We start from the raw sequence: 17,879 nt of genomic DNA on the forward strand, positions 1-17,879 counted from the left end.
CGAGAGTCTCGACGGTCGAGACGAGAATTTCATTTCTCGACATTGTCGGGACGAGACTCTCGCCGCGCCGAGAGTCTCGCCTGGGTCGAGAGTCTTGACGAGAGTCGAGAAGTCTCGCCCCTTCGAGATTTCTCGACACCCGTCGAGACTCCCGCTTCCTCGAAAAAATAACACTATTTCTATTTTAGACATTGAAAATAATTTAGCAAAAAGATTATTTTAAGACATCATATATATCTCCAAAACTAAAAATAGTTGTAATATGAGATCGACATTGACAATTTAAGCATATTTTATTATTTAATCAGGCAAAATTGACTGGTAACCATGAACCTTAGTTACCATAAATAAACATTTCAAAAAATATATAAAATTCTATAGAAATAAACGATGATCTATTCTTTTTTTTATGATCAAGTGAATGTTTCTTTTCTATTATATTACTATAATATTTAACATTGATGTAACTCTTTAACATGCCTGTGTATCAAAATTATTTGCTCAATTTCATTACAAGCCCTGATAATGGATTGTAAATAAACGGAAACGTTGGCACAATTTACATTTCAATTTAAAGACCTACACTCCATGATTCAAATTTTATATTAAATATTTCCAAAACTAAAATTAGTTATAACATAAGATCGACATTGACAATTTAAGCACAGTTTTATTTTTTCTATAGAATTCAATAGAATTTTATGTATCTTTTTGAAATGTTTATTTATGGTAACTAAGGTTCATGGTTACCAGTCAATTTTGGTTGATTAAGTAATAAAATATGATTAAATTTACAATTAAATAAAATATTTTTATAGTGTGAATAAATCCATAAAAGTAGTAAGGGATACCCCAGTAATCTCTATTAACGACTGATTGCGGTATTCATCGGAATTTCTCGCCTTGCTCGGGAGTCTCGAAGGGGCGAGACTTCTCGACTCTCGTCAAGACTCTCGACCCAGGCGAGACTCTCGCCGCGCCGAGAGTCTCGTCCCGACAATGCCGAGAAATGAATTTCTCGTCTCAACCGTCGAGACGAGACTCTCGCACAGCTCTACTTACAGCGCCCACAGCCATCGCCACTAAAGTTGTGTTCGTTGTGTTTACATTCGTAGGTACTGTATTTTTGACTTTGTGAATTTAGCTGTGCGGTAAAATCTTATTTTACAAGCAAATTTACGTTGACGTACGCCATGGAAGAGGAAAATGATCCCTTTTTTGCAGTGGAGACTGGCAAAAAGGGATTAATAGAATACAGCATCAGTTTGTCAGCATCATTGACCCATCTACTGTTTACTGACCATTTAAATGTAAGTAAACGGAAATTTTTTCTCTATTCGATAGTAAACCAACGAACTTGTGTGTATCTAGCCTTTCAGGACTAATTAATTTCTCAGTGTAATTAATATTTTGTATGATCTTTGCGTGATAAAATACAATCCATTCAGACCGATTAAGTTTAAATATCAGTTCTCGCAGTAGAATCCATTTTTTAGCTGTTTTTTATGGCATTTAAGTATAATTCTCTATCACAATGAACTCGTATATGAAGGGTTTTTCTCACAAATGAATAACTATTGAGAATATGTCGAAGAATTATAGTAATTAATGAGCAGTTCAGGACATAGCCATCAATTAACTCTCTCCGATCATTATCATTTAGGTATTGATTTGTGTCTTTAGTAAAATATTCGCTAATGCCTTACAGTTAGAAGAGGATGCAGAAAAATACATCTTCTGGAAAATGACGTGAGGTCCTTCGAGGATAAAAACAACAGTGTGAATGCCGGGATCAGAACATTCCAGTCTCTCCAGACCGCCCCGTAACTAGGAAGAGAAAAATTCTATAGCTACTGCAGGAGCATGAAGAGCCCAAGGAGGTGCAAATGTGCCATGTAATCCCCGGAAATGGTAACGAGGAGGTTGATGAAGATAATTCGTATCTATTAATCCACATTCTTCCTGAAGGCATGTTTACACTGTACATTAACTCGTAGGAGTCATTGTCTAAATGTATGAATGCATCAATTTACACGAAAATACACCATTGTGTGTTAAAAAACGTTGGAATAGAAATACTTTGTCATTCCTCTTACTCAGGTGTTTATTATTTCGTTGTTTATCTCATTTTAGACTATTGTACATTCCGTGAAAATAATCTACAGAGCATTGCTCTGCTCACATGTTTTCGCACTGTATTTACTTAGTCATAAGTGTTTTGGAGTTCAGAGATTAAGCGAATTCATTGGTCTTATCTATATGGACAGTTTATTTTGTGCCAAAGCATGACATTTGTTTCAATGTTATAACTTATGTATGTTTAATAATTTTGTCTTTTAAAGCCATGCATGTTGTATTTGTTCACAGAGAAGTGCCATTTTTGTTAATTTTATAAGCTGAAATTTATATGATGCATCAAAAGATTGTTTTAACTGGTTCTTGTCAATATTCAACTGTAACCAAGTGGTAATCATTCTTAACTATTGTTTGCTACAATTTTTCATTAAGGTCACTTTACAAGGTTGAATTTATTCATTGATACGGAAATGCAAACCCAGAAATTTTATCATCTCAGATTTATTAATAGGCATAGTTGGAAGCTTGGGTATATACATTTTACCTATAAACAATGCCATTGTTGATGTGATTCTTCAAACCATTGGAATCTCAAAGCATGAGATGTTATGATCTTCCTTGGAAATCATTTTTCTGAACTTTCAGGGTATGACCTGTTCCATTCGAACTCTTATACTGTATATACTCTAGTATACTGCCAAGTCATGGGATGAATCTTGTATTTATGTGGAGCCATCAGCCATGTATGTAACACAGAAAACTACCGCTGTTTCAAGGAATTCAGGTAAAAATCTGTAAAATTTAAGAGGCCTGAAGAACCCTATGGGAAAACTTTGAAATTGAATGGAAATATGTATGTCTAAAGATAATTTTAGCTATTTTTGAGTTGCATTTAATCCACTGCTGTAACAAGCTAGTATATAAGAATAAAAAACCATGGAATGTACATGAATGAGTACTACTTAGTGTATAGTCTGATTTTCGGATTTGTATATGTACTATGCTGATGGATAGTCTGATTTTCATCTTTTCTTTTTGTGATTTACGCATGAAAATTTATTCAAAATTTCATTTTGTTTGTTTCAGTCAGAAATTTAGTGGCACACATGCAAATTTCCATTAATTATCTTTCAGGGCCAGAAGATTTACCAATTAGATCAGCCATGAAAACCAATCCAACCAAAAGAGAATATTGGAATAATTTGGTGACTGAAAGTGATAAAGGCAGTACTAGTCAACTTCATGAGTATGAAAGACGCAAAGAAGACTCCCATCTAGACTCAGGGTTAGAAAAAGTCGAATTACGAAAGCCTAGTGTTTACCGGAGATGGTGTCGAGGAAGAATTATAGAGATTGAAGGTAAACTTAAACAGCAAGCCCGAGATAATTCAGAATGTAATGGAATCCATTGAACTCACACATAAGCATAGAGAATGGTCATCATATAGAGGAAAAGTCAAAAAATGAGATAAACCAAGCACATGGAGTCAAGAACCACGTAAGCTCTTAATGGAAGAAGAGGAAAGATGTCGTGCATCTATGCTCAATATCTTGGTATACTTATTTAATAATGGAAACGAAAAAATCATTCAACTGTAAGTATTATATCTTCAATCAGGTTTTAAGACAATGGATATACTATATACATATTTACACATATTTGGAATCTAAAGATGTTGTATTGAGCAATGAAAGCATGCTCAAGAGACAGGTTTACATCATGTGTCTTCTAGTGTTGGAGATAAATTCATTCTGATCTGGATTCCAAGATGAGATAGTAATAAAGTTATATTCTGATGCCGATTCACCTTGTGGATAAATGCTAAAGCATTCAAGAGACTATTTTGGCTTGAAATGCTCTGAACTGGCCGGAATATTTTTCCTGGAGAAATATTGTTACCTATGTACTAACCATGATTATGTCCAAATGATCACTTGATGCTTTGCTAATGCTTTATAGCTTGTATTCACACCTACATATTTATAAGTCTTGGCATTTATGTACTTTTGGTGGTGGTGCTAATCTCTAATAAACTTTGGTTTGTGGTGCTTTTATTTCTGTGTATTCCCTGTCACCTCCTTATAACCATGTAAATACATACTGTCTGACTTTCTTTTAAATTTATTCTGCAATAAGTAGATTTCCCTCAATGCCTTGCATAATTCATTGCTTCTTCTCCATACTTATCATTAAGATCAGACTAACGCTAATGCAAGGTTACCTTCTACCCTTCCATCTCTACCTTTCGATGAAAATGACCTTAAATATCAATTGCCTCCTGTGAAAAACATAACATGCCATAATTGGGTAGTTTATTTAGTTTCCATTTTAGTGGACCAATTGTTTTATAAAAAGTTGTGTACTACAATACATTTTTACTCCTTGCTGTCAGATTAAAATAAATATGTATCTGGATGGTAAAAACTATCCCTATCAAACCCTCTCAAAATCTTCATTTGATTAATACCACAGAATATGCTCATAGTTCCTTACTGGTGGATTACTGATGGTTAACCACATCGAATATTCAGCAATCACTAATTCATCAACAGAATGACATCCTGTAGTAATTTAGTAAATTGCAACTCTAAGTAAACTCCAAGTTTATTTTCCATAAAACCCAGCAATTAATATATGTAATTACCAATTAGAAAATTAAATTATGACTAACATGTTTGAAGTATAAATGCAAATTGAATAAGCACACATGCATATGTACAGTGGCGGATACATATGGGGGCGCAGAGGCAAGTGCCCCATCCTTGCAGGGCAGCCCGCATTGCCGAACACTGCAGATCCACAGTTGTAACTATTTTATGTATATACAGATATACTTGTGTATGCATACCATCAGTTTAAAAGAAACTTTCTTAAACTTTGAATGTCACTTAATTATTTGTCATTACCACAAAATTAAAGGTAGCCCAAGATATCTTTTGCGCCCGCCCCTTGAGTTTTTTCTGTATCCACTACTGATATGCATTTAGCAAAAGTGACAATCAGCAAGATATATTCATGAAAATCATGATTATATGCACGCAATGTACTAATAAATGGGAACTAACATGCTTAAAATTAGATGCACATGAAATGTACTAGTTTCCATCAAAAATGGATAATATGTACATATGTCTCACTTGTGTTCTCTTTTGGTTGTTCGTTAGTGGTGCTTTCTTCTCTATGCAGTTAATGTTGCCTACTTGCTCAGATTATCAAATTAAGGAATGAAATTGCTTTTATCCACATTCCCCTTATTTGATTTGATGAGAAGGAAGGTACGTTTCCTACTATGTAGTCTTTGGAAGTCTGAGCATAAATATTGTAGTCTTTAAAAGGTGAGGGTGAAAATTCCATAAAAGGTAAAATCATATGTCTTGGCCATGATTCAGACCCTGATCTCTGAAATTTTCCTCAGGTTTGCTACCTTTAAAACTTCATATGCATCTTTTGTTCTCTGCACAGCTCTACTGATTTAAGAGTATAAAAGAGGTTTAGTTTATGTTGCATGGAAATTAACATCAGAGCGCAGTATGTTTGTACACATAGTGCCACAGTCCCAAGATTTAAGTCAGAACTTCAAATGCTATATTGAGTTTTCACAATAGATATCAATCAAAGAAATGACAGTGGAAAGTTCTGTGGTGTATCATTTAGGAGTCACCCATGAATGCATGTAAAAAGGAAAAATTCCATTGAACAAAAATTATTTGCTCTATCATTAATTTATGTTCTCCACTTGGGGCCAGTTTGCATGACAACTAATAATCTCCACTGTACCTATGGGGATATGGTGGAATAGTATAATGAAATGAAATAAAATCTCTTTGTAATTACCTCTTTTTTTAGTGGTGAAAGTTACTTATAATGTGTTCAGGTTAAATATGCATAGATTGAATACGATTCAATGCACAAAGATGAAAAATCTGTTATTGGCTATATGTACCTCACTTAGTGGGGGAGTGTTATAACAGAACTTCAACTCTGGCCCTGCATCCTGTTTTTGCTTTCTTAACCCCTTTCCTGTAACAGCTTTGAAGTGTTCTTTCTTGAAGTACATCTTGAGACTATAGCTCAGGAAGATGATTTTATGATGACCTTAAAAAATTATTATAAAATTTTTTAATCAGCAACGAGGTTTATTTTGAATAGCTGCTACATCATATTAATGAATTAAACTAAGGGTATTTTTTTATTTGAACTGTAAGGATATAGTTAAAAATGTTATTTTACCTCTCAATCAGAACCATCTGTAGCAAGACTGGATTCGGGATTTTTTTCTAGTGCAGGCACAAGGGTCTTACAGGCAAATACTCTTCTTATATTTGATATTAAAAACAACATACAACAATTACTGCGCAAAATATTCTCTTAATTTTTATATGCAATAAAATTATTTAGGATCTATGATGCACAAAACAAAACAAATCTAATAAATCTTGTCTTTATTTTTAAGCATCGGAAGGGGTATGTACACCCCCCCTAAATCTGCCTATGATCAGTAGGTAATCAAATGATTTGAATAGCCTATTATGAAACTCCACTCTTATTTAGCCATACCTTGACACCTTTTTTCAGTGCATTCTCTGGACCTCCCTGCCTGTTGCTTCCTAATTTAAATATTTTCATCGAGTGTCCATCTCTGAATATTTTTACTTTCCTGGAGTGCACACATGTATTTTTGCTCCAGGACCTTGTGCTAAAATAAAATATGTATCTTACTTTAGAAGTGATAGGTCATGCATATTATTAGCAATGGTCATTACTTTTTCTTTCAGATTAACATTGGCTTTTCATTGCTCATTATTTCACTCATATTGAGGGGATTTATGTCCAGTCAACGAAGGCGAAAACAAAGAAAACAGTATGTAGATACCTAGTTTTGCTCAGTATTAAAGTAGAGGCCTATATTGATTTTGAAGATTTTGTGACCTTGCAGTTTGTTGCTTAGTGCTATCATTTCTCTCTCCAGGATCATCTAGGGATTTCCACCGTGAGGGCAGCGCCGAGAGTGGGGATTCAGCTGGCTCCTCAGGAGTCAGTCGACAGGGGACAGTGGAGTCCATCGGCGGCCGATCGGCATCCTCTTCCTCCTCGTCTTTCTCGAGCGGCGGGCGTCAGAAGACGTGGGAGTCGACAGACGGTGGAGACCCCCACCACCATCACCACCAGTCTACGCCCAAGGCTATCCCTGACTCGTCGGCCAACCGCTTGCAGAAGCAGCCCCATCTCAGTCGGAGGCGCAGGTGCTCTAAAGCGAGGGGAGAACGTTCAAACTTGTGGAGGAGGAATTGCGTCTCAGGAGATGAAGCCGCGAGTGGTTGCCAAGTCATGTAGTGTTGGCATTTTACTTTTTCTTAGGAACGAGTAGCAAAAGTTAGTTTCAGCGTGATGTATAGCAGAGATTTTCATGCAGGAGAAATGAGTTGGAATGGGAAATGATGGAAAGACTTGAGACAAGAGAGTGCTTATGAAAGCATGACTGAATTTATCTGACTATATACTAATGGGAAGATTAGGAAATCCATTTCACTTAAATATTTTGCTGATTTTTTTGTATAAAGTCCCTAAATGAATTTTCTATTAATGGAGTTTATTTTGATAGCACTTGTGTAAATATATTCAGGTGCTTAGGCTTTCTTAGCAGAAATTATATGCATAGGCCTATTTTTAAAATAGATCTCGTGACAGATGATTGCAGAAAAAGAAAACTATGAGTGTTACTATTCTGTGATTATTGAAACTATTATTGTACAGCTTCTGATTGGTCTTAAACTTGTATGAACTGAACAGATCATCTTTCTTTACTGAAGAGACATTGACCCAATCGGGGTGTCCAGCATGCATTTGACATGATAGGAAGTAGTTAGAATGAAAAATTCAAATGTATTTGATATAGTAAGGATGGTTAGTGAATTATCAATTAAAATTGCAAGAATATAAACTTGTGCTTTATGCCTCAAAGAATAACCAATAAAAATTCATTGAACTCATTTTATTTTGAATGAATGCCTGCCCAGTTTTAAAAAATAGGCTTAAATATTTTTCTTCTTATGCTTACAAAAGCAGAGTGTTTTTCTACTCACCTCCAGTGAAAATAATTCATCATTCAATGGTGCAATGAATGTGATTTTAGAGAAATGATTACCTTTCTGGTCATTTAGAAAAATATTGGGTAGATAATTTTGCTGTCTATTTTATTTTATTGATATAGCCCCATTGTCACCTTAACATTGAAAGTTAATGAATGAAATAGTTTATGAAAACAGAACTAGCTCATACTATTTCAATTACATTAAAAGCACTGATATGATATAAATTCATTTACCTTTTATTCAGGGTTTTTCTATAAATTGGAAATTTATAAATCATTGAATTAATAATGCAGAACTAAAAATCAAAATGACAAAACATCCACTGAAAGCAATTACCAATCTTTGGTAGCCACCTTTTGTAATAGAGAAGATTTTAAATAATCAAATATTTTTAACACACCTATTGATTATTGTCTCATAGAAATCAATATCTCAGAATTTCCTAGGCAATGTATAATTATAGAAAAATGTCAGAAGTTACCGTTAAAGCTGTAGCAAGTATGATTCATCCAAGTTTTATCTCCAGACTTTGCCCATAATCTCCTAGCTTGAGTGAGATGCAAATGGGCTACGTACCACACTAAGTAAACAAATTGTGGGAGTTTTCCTCATTCATAGTAATTGTGCTTGGATAATGGCTGTGAAGAGACTCATCAATACTTTGTGTTTCATCTCTAAGACGGACATTCAAGTTTGGAATCAAAAGTTAAAGAATCAAACATCTACCTGACAACCTCCTAATGCATATTCATTTGTAGTAGCAGCAGAGTGATTTCATCATATTAGCAGAATCCTCGGTTAACAGTGGACAGTGTCCTCATGTGCTGTGAGATTCATTGACAGGTTCAAAATATACGCAGACTGTAAGTGTCAGCCAGAATTTTTCTTTATGCATTTATTTTCTTGCTAACGTCTTTTCAAAATTTTCTTACCAGCTGTAATTTTGACTCTCTTGAAGAGGCAAATTTGCTCAACAAAACCACACTGTGCATTTGACTCTGTCTTATTTATATTGAAATGGGCTTTTGTTTACTGATCAGCTAATCTGGAATGGAAAACTAATCTTTTTTTCAAATATGCCTCCTCTCTCCTCGCTTAACTACTACCTATACTATTTCTTCAGCATTTTTCTTCTGTGGAAATCTCTTGTCCTTTGATTAGAAATAGAAGATTATTTATGACATATCAATTTGGGCCTAAGAGCATGCACCTAGTTGAGATATGTAGCAGTACATACTAATCCTATTCTAGCGTTTGCTGGACACTCTGAAATGGTTTTGTTTCAATTTAACTGAGTTATGTTAGGTATGAAGTGATGACCCAATTCATGAAGCAGCTGAAAAAGACACAGAGGAAAATCATAGTCCTTTAATTAACCTAGTTGGGCTATGCATTCATCATATCCAGTTGCTTTTTTTCCATGTCTTCGAATTTCATCTGTGGGTTTTTCCATAGGTGGTGGGATACTTAATTTTCTTGCAATATTCTTTTGTACTTCTTCTGCTATATTTTTCATTCTGTCAGGTACTTCTAGTCACTAGCAATGCTACTGTATGTTTTAAGGTGCTAAATCCCATGCTTTTCTTGGTGTACTTTTGGTGCTTTCATTTCTAAAATTAGACTAAAATTAGTTTGTTAAGGGAACCCCAGGAGAAAGCTTTGTAAAACAATACAAACAGCTGGAAAATATCGTTTTCAGCTGCCATAAATTTTTAGATGCTAATTTTTGATGCTCGTTTATAATTTTAACTCATAACTCATGCCTGGCATATATTTTCCTTGATAAATAATTTTTGTTTGGTCATGTGCATTGCCAAAATTAGGCATTGGACAGTACTATCATTCACACCAGCTCCGCAGAGTAACAAGTACATATTATCTAATTTTGACAAAATTATATCAAAACTTCATATCATTTCCCCATTTTTTAATTAAATCCCATTATTGTTTTGTCTTTGATTTTGGTCCTCTGGGTAGAAATTTTGAGGATTGAGCCACCCTTTGCTCTTTTTGCTCAACTTACAAAAGCTAATATGTTTGCCTGACTCGGTTAGAGGGTTCTAAATGCTAAAATTTTACTCACCTCAAATAGACAACACACACGGAAGGTTTTTTTTTTTAAAGTATTGAAGGCTCTAATAGAGCAAAATTTTACATATAAAATCACAAATAACTTTTAATATAATGTATCTGCTCTGAGGTTCAAATCTTATACCAGCGAACTACAATTTTGTTTATTTGTGTGCATTTTCGTATGATATCTCATATGATATTATTATCTTCACCTATAAGGCTGTAATAATGTGGGAGTCAGTACTACTTGAAACTTTGCATTTACAGGAAATTCACCATTGAAATTGCCCATTAACCTCAAGTACTAAGGACTAACTTCAGTATATTATTATTTTCAATGAAAATCTTTCTTATCTAATTTGGCTCATTTGAATTATGATTAATAGACCTGTATTAGCTAGCCAAGTTTCTATCTTATAGGTACATAGTTTATTTTTCATCTTGCACTCAATGTCCTTCAAGCATCATCAATAAATACAATTATCAAGTAAAACTACAATTATGTAAATTAAAGCATTAACAGTTCTAAGTAATCTGATACATAGTTCTCTTTATCTTTTCTATTTCCATCTCAATTCACTATATTGCATTTTATTATTTTATTCATTGCATTTTTTTGTTTAATGTGACATTCTTGTGCTTACATGGTTCCATCCTGACCTTGTAGGTTGTCGGAGTCATCACAGCAAATGTGGCCAGAGTCTCATTCCTTGCCACCTGGAGTACCTCATGGATACCAATCGCATCCACCTCTACCTCAGCCTGGCTATTATCAACCAACTCCTCTAGAATTTCAGCAGCAGGATTTTTCATACCCACCTCAGCAGTCTCGTCATGTTCACTACTACCACCACAGTAATCAAGATGTTGGCCAATTGTTACCTGTTGATGGTCAAGATCCACCCGAAGAGGGTAGGTCTTTCCCTGCTCCATGCCGTTCATGATACTTTACTGGTTAAAGATTGGCTTCGACTCATCCCTTTTGGAAATTTCTTATAAGTCTTACAGAAATTCTTTTAAGAATTCTGTAAGACTTTTAGATTTCTATAAGTCTTACAGAATTCTGATAGGATTCTATAAGTCTTACAGAATTCTTATGGGATTCTATAAGTCTTAAAGAAATTCTTATAAGAACTTTGCATTTCTAATAGAATTCTATAAGAATGTTGCGCAGGTCGCACAACTTTCAGGTTTTTATCCGGCAGGCATTTAAATCACCATAACTTATGTTGGCAATTGATAATTATTTAAGAAATTCTTATAAGATTTTTTGGGAAATTATGTATAAGTCTTTGTTAAGTAATTTTCTGCTAATTTATTGGCATTCTCAGCATGGTATTTGACATAAATGGTTCCAAGAAGTGGAGGCTTCTTTATATGAAACTTGTTAATATTATATAAGCCTTGCTTTATAAGACATATTCTTATAAGAAAAACGTCCATTTTCTAAGACATTTTCTTATAAGAAAAAATGCCCAATTTCTGATAGGAAATTTTCTTATAAGAATTTTCCAATAGGGATAGTTTCATTAACCTTCTGTCAGGCACAATATTTGAACTCCTGAGTTCAGGCAAAATGTGCCTGATAGGCACATATACGAAAAGACATGATTAAGTCAAAGCTTGGCTCAGAGCTGCTACTTGAAACGTTAATGCACTATTATCAGTGTGGTCAAACACTTAAATGATGTCTTACGTGTAATACATACATCCCTTTTCACCCCTTTATACTGCTCCAAACTGATACAGCTAGCTGTGATTTAATGTGCTCTTTAGGTAATTATGTTTCACTAAGTGTATTCAAGCATCGAGTAACAAACATCATAGAACCTTCAAGTGAAAATGCCTAAAAAAAACCATTCCGCCTATCAAAAATACATATCTTAAAAATTGCTACGAGTTCGGGCGCAATGAGCTTCTCTGATCGAAACTTAAACAACTTCCTGTTGGGATGGCCGGAGTCAAACTAAGCAAGAAGGCTGCATAGAGCATTTTTAAACGAACGGCTACTAAGAGCGTCAAGGGTCTATGCCACCTAATAGAGCGAAGAAATGAAAAAGCACACACGCTGTGCCTGTCAGATCCATTGCGCCTGACGGAGGGTTAACAAAGGCTTGCTGAATCATTCAATGTCTCTGAAGCACTTTTTCCAAGTTTGAAACAAAATTTCATGCGCACAAGCCATTCCTCTAGCTCTTTCATTGCTACCGTTGCACGTGACGACAAATAGGTTAAGACACATACAGCTGCTGCTAAGTAACGGCACGACATAAACAAACGCAACACCTTTCGTTTTCATCGTCAGATGTGTCGCAAGATGGTCATTTTGATCCTTTGAATGGTTTGCAAAGAATCAGTCCGGTCTTTTTTTTATCATACCTTGAAAATGATTTATTTTCTAGCTGCCCAGTGAGAAATGGGTGGTGGAATCCACGTGGAATCCACGTTGAGTGGTGGATATTTGGTGGTGGTGGATATTGAGTGGTTGGACCCACGTGGAATCCACGTTGATTTCAAGTGGATTTGTGGTGATTATCATAAAATGTTTAACAGAATTTCTAATTTGTGGAACTTAACTCGCTCTGGTGACATTGCGTCATTTATCATCCTGAAACCACGCTAGTTATGTGAAAATGTATCGCACATTCTATTTTTATATAATTCGTGGAAAGGCAGCCATGAGAGCACATGAAAAATTGTAGACACATATATAGAAGGTTTAGATATAGAGTGGTTGAGGTTTTAATGGTTTTAGGACAGCACCAACTGCTGTTTTAATTTTTCCACCAAATTTCCACGTGGGTTCCACGTTGATTCCACGACCAAAAACACGTGGTATCCATGTTAATTCTCCACGTGGGTTCCACGTGGATTCCACCACCCATTTCTCACTGGGTGAGAGTAGACTATAAACTCATATAGGTTCCCAGTGAGAAATGGGCGGTGGAATCCACGTGGAACCCACGTGGAGATGTAACGTGGATACCACGTGTTTTTGGTCGTGGAATCAACGTGGAATCCACATGGAAATTTGGTGGAAAAATTAAAACAGCAGTAGGTGCTGTCCTAAAACCATTAAAACCTCAACCACTCTATATCTAAACCTTCTATATATATGTCTACGATTTTTCATGTGCTCTCATGGCTGCCTTTCCACGAATTATATAAAAATAGAATGTGCGATACATTTTCACATAACTAGCGTGGTTTCAGGATGATAAATGACGCAATGTCACCAGAGAGTTAAGTTCCACAAATTAGAAATTCTGTTTAACATTTTATGCTAATCACCACAAATCCACTTGAAATCAATGTGGATTCCACGTGGGTCCAACCACTCAATATCCACCACCACCAAATATCCACCACTCAACGTGGATTCCACGTGGGTTCCACGTGGATTCCACCACCCATTTCTCACTGGGTTAGGAACCACTGATATGAAAGAAAACAAAATTTGTAATAATCCGTAAAATAGTGGTTGAATTTAAATTCTATATGTACATATGTACTTGTATTATTGACTTTTTATGGTTCACTCTTTTTTCTAATAAAGCCAAAGTAACATTGTAACCAAATAGGCCAAACCCAGTGAGAAATGGGTGGTGGAATCCACGTGGAACCCACGTGGAAATTACGGTGGAGATTAGGTGGAAATGTAACGTGGATACCACGTGTTTTTGGTCGTGGAATCAACGTGAAATCCACGTGGAAATTTGGTGGAATCAACGTGGAACCCACGTGGAAAGTTGGTGGAATCAACGTGGAATCCACATGGAAATTTGGTGGAAACAACGTGGAACCCACGTGGAAATTTGGTGGAAAAATTAAAACAGCAGTTGGTGCTGTCCTAAAACCATTAAAACCTCAACCACTCTATATCTAAACCTTCTATATATGTGTCTACGATTTTTCATGTGCTCTCATGGCTGCCTTTCCACGAATTATATAAAAATAGAATGTGCGATACATTTTCACATAACTAGCGTGGTTTCAGGATGATAAATGACGCGATGTCACCAGAGAGTTAAGTTCCACAAATTAAAAATTCTGTTTAACATTTTATGATAATCACCATAAATCCACTTGAAATCAACGTGGATTCCACGTGGGTCCAACCACTCAATATCCACCACCACCAAATATCCACCACTCAACGTGGATTCCACGTGGGTTCCACGTGGATTCCACCACCCATTTCTCACTGGGAATATAGTGACTCAGCAGCTAATTATATGAGATGAATTGCATAAATAAATGCTAAGTTTTCATGCAAATATGAAAGCACACATGTTTCAAATTGATCATGATGTGCAAAGCCTTATTTTTTCCCATGGAAAATAAAATTGTTTCCGTGCTTGCTGATCCCTTTCATTTTGTCTTTCTTTTTACAGCTTACCTGGGTATCTTGGAATTTTCTCTGCTGTATGACTCAGTAACATGTGCGCTGCATTGCCTGTTACATCGTGCCAAGGTAAAAACAAAAAATATCCTCTAAATGACGCAACACTGATATCCTTATGAGAAATTTCCTTCAAAATGAAGGACTTAATGAATTCTTTTGCTGTTTTCTCCTGTTTTGTGGTGGAATGAAACTTGAAATATTTTGGGGAACACTTCATGGAAGTTACATTGAATAATTAAGTCATGGTGCAATTTTCCACATAATGTTAGGATATACTCAATGCATTGCAACTGGTCACCTGATATTGAACCATTCTTATCCGCAGGGTTTAAGAGCTATGGATATACATGGTTTAGCTGATCCATTCTGCAAGCTTTTTCTTCTTCCACGATCATCAAATGTAAGAGAATTACATATTCATTGCAATTTGATCCAATACTTTTTGTGTTTTGTGCATGCATTTAATTTAAATCTGTCATTATCTGTCTGTACCTGCAGTGAATTTTTCGGATCTTTTTGAAGATATAAAGTCCTCACTTCATATGTATTACAAAAAAGTGTTCCCTATGAAATTCATGCGGTTAAAATCCATTTTTTTTCTTTTCAGTCTCATGGGTTGCGGAGTAAAACAGTTCATAAAACAAGGAACCCTGAATTTAATGAAACCCTATCCTTCCATGGTGTAACCGAAGCAGATATTGAGGTCACTGTTTTGAGGATTGTGGTGCTTGGTAAGTTAATTATTAGACAAGTATATTTTCATGGGTTTTTCTACATTTGCTGTGCACAAGTACTCAAAAAACACTGACTAATTGACCGACTCATTGACTCAAAAGAATGTTTACTTGGAAATTTCATGGAAGTTTCTGATTTTCAGAGGGTCTTAATGTTAAGTATATCAATTAACAAACAACTGAAAATCTTAAACAATGAAATCTACTTAGCTGAAAAATTTCCTTTGGTTTAAATATAATCTAAAACTATTTCTGTTAGGCAGTATTCGTTCCATTATTAACCCCTCAAGCGCGGCAGGCATTTAATTAAATCCCATCTCAGCGGCCGGATGAGATTTAAAAATCTTCGCCTTTTTTGTATACTATCATTCAATAATTTATATCTTTCATAATATACGATCAGTATCGTTGAAAATTTTTGTAAACTTGCGTGTTATAATGCGCTACAATATATTAATTTTTCGAGCGATTGGAAAAAATATTTATTGTTTTAAGTATCTCTTTTTATGAACTAATGAATAAATTTTCAATTTTGAAAGATTTTTATTTGGTTTCGAATAAGCTGCGAGATCTCTAACATTTCATGCATTTAAAAAATACAATTACATGATGTAATTTAGTTATTTGGGGTTGAACATTTCATAACAGATTGGATACTTTCGATAGGATTACCCGTTTCGCCTACTTGAAAATTTACCACTCCGCCCACTTCTCTGACTTTGTTCCATTATTACCGTATCATTTCATGTAGGTAATCACTTGCTAAAGTTTCACACGTCAATATCCAAATATTCAAATGATTTACCTTAGAAAATCTGCTCTGACATGATGTGAAGCAATCCAAACATAATCCCACTGCACATTTTTCACCACAGTACACGCAAACTCTTCATTTCCCATGTTACGCACAAACTGCACACCTCCTTTGAGACTTTGATTTCTTCCCAGCTGCAGGAATTGTCTTTAGGAAATCAATTTTAGTGAGTCTTGGTACTAAATTGTGTAATGAGTGACGGCCAAGTCCATACAGTTCGTATGACGTTGGATATTTCAAAAATATTATCTCGCCCAATGGCACGCGAAATGATAAGTCAAAATTTTATACGTGTTTTTCCTGTGAACAACATATGAATTTAGGACTGCCTCATTCAATAGTCTCCTAAATAACTTCATACATCACTTGTAATGGCGTTTTCTTTCCATTACCTACGAATGCAATAACAGGTCCTTGAAATTCACCCCACCAATGATTTTACTATAGCCTAACACACAAACAGACTTCCGAGTCTCTTTTTTGCCTTTCAATACTATTCCCATTTCGTAGGATCCCCAATTATAAAAAAATACCACACACAGGAAGTACACCCGATGAGAATTTCAGCACACTGCCTGAACGAACACCACACAGCATGAATGACTCTGGTGGACTGGGTGGACTGAAGCTCGTGGTTTAGAAGCTCCCTCAAGAGACGACAAAATATCTCGAAGGGGCCCTGGTATACGCTGGCTGTTTAGATGGAATCTTATCTTCGTTGATTACTGTCCAGAAAAAAAATAAAAAAATAAATGCAGAGCGAAACACATGGCCCCTTCGCTTAGGACGCTTAGGACTAACGAGGCGGTCCAAACACACTTGGGGCTCGAGGTGACGACAAACAAGGAGAAGACGGAGAGATGGCATTGAGCTTAGAAGATACCGTATCTCAAGCTAAAGTAGCTGACCCTTCTAGACGTCTCTCAAGCAGAATAGGCGGAAGTTTTCATGATAGAACAGCTGAAAAAAGCGATGAGTTTTTGGACCGAAGTCGTCAAGGCGCTGGTTTAAAACGGAATTTTATCGAAGCATTTTTTAAAAATCTTGAAGGCATAAAACCGCTATGAATATTTTATTGGAAAGGAAAAACATTTCTTCAAAAGATAGAGTAATTAGTTTTAATTTAACATACAATATCTGGCGGAGAAAAAATATTATAAACAGTACGTCAGGAAGCGTACTGGGTACGCATGACGGCGGCATACGAAATTTAAAGGGCGCGTACTGGGTACGCATGACGGCGTTGAGGGGTTAAAGTATGAAAAACAAGCTTCAATCTTCTGACTTGGACCATAAAGAGGAGGAGCAGATAAAGTTTCTTGTTTTATAAATCCTTTGATTTCACTTGCTCTCAAATTTGGCAAATAATTTGTTCCAATGTATTTTTTTGTCGATTTTATCCTTGTTTTCGGAATGGATGCTAACATGACTATTATCTGTTCATTTTATCTCTGCGGGTCAGCTTTCGTGAGATCCCGGACACTCTCGGAGGGCCTCGCTGAAGGGGAAGGGGTAGTACCGAGAGAGAGAGAGCAGGAGCGACCTTAACGCTGCCAAATGTATATAGCCGCCCGTGTGTCTCACTGAAAAGGTGTGACTCATACGTGGCCACAGATATTTTGGGCCCGGCGGTGAAACAATGCATACAATGTATACCTACTCATTTAGAGGGGATTGAGGATAA

The 17,879-nt window shown here is 35.7% G+C and overlaps 1 protein-coding gene across 2 annotated transcripts in view; it reads left to right on the forward strand.

The window, feature by feature from the left end:
* LOC124155661 (rabphilin-3A) overlaps positions 1-17,879 on the forward strand; it is a 340,415-nt gene that overhangs the window by 312,601 nt on the left and 9,935 nt on the right. For both annotated transcript variants that reach the window (XM_046529670.1, XM_046529669.1), the window contains exons 10-14: positions 7,047-7,320; positions 10,910-11,154; positions 14,637-14,716; positions 14,973-15,047; positions 15,255-15,378. In XM_046529670.1, the coding sequence (XP_046385626.1) occupies positions 7,047-7,320; positions 10,910-11,154; positions 14,637-14,716; positions 14,973-15,047; positions 15,255-15,378 (798 nt within the window). The remainder of the gene's footprint in view (positions 1-7,046; positions 7,321-10,909; positions 11,155-14,636; positions 14,717-14,972; positions 15,048-15,254; positions 15,379-17,879) is intronic.

This window comes from Ischnura elegans, chromosome 3, assembly GCF_921293095.1.
Source record: "Ischnura elegans chromosome 3, ioIscEleg1.1, whole genome shotgun sequence".
Lineage (NCBI taxonomy): Eukaryota > Metazoa > Arthropoda > Insecta > Odonata > Coenagrionidae > Ischnura > Ischnura elegans.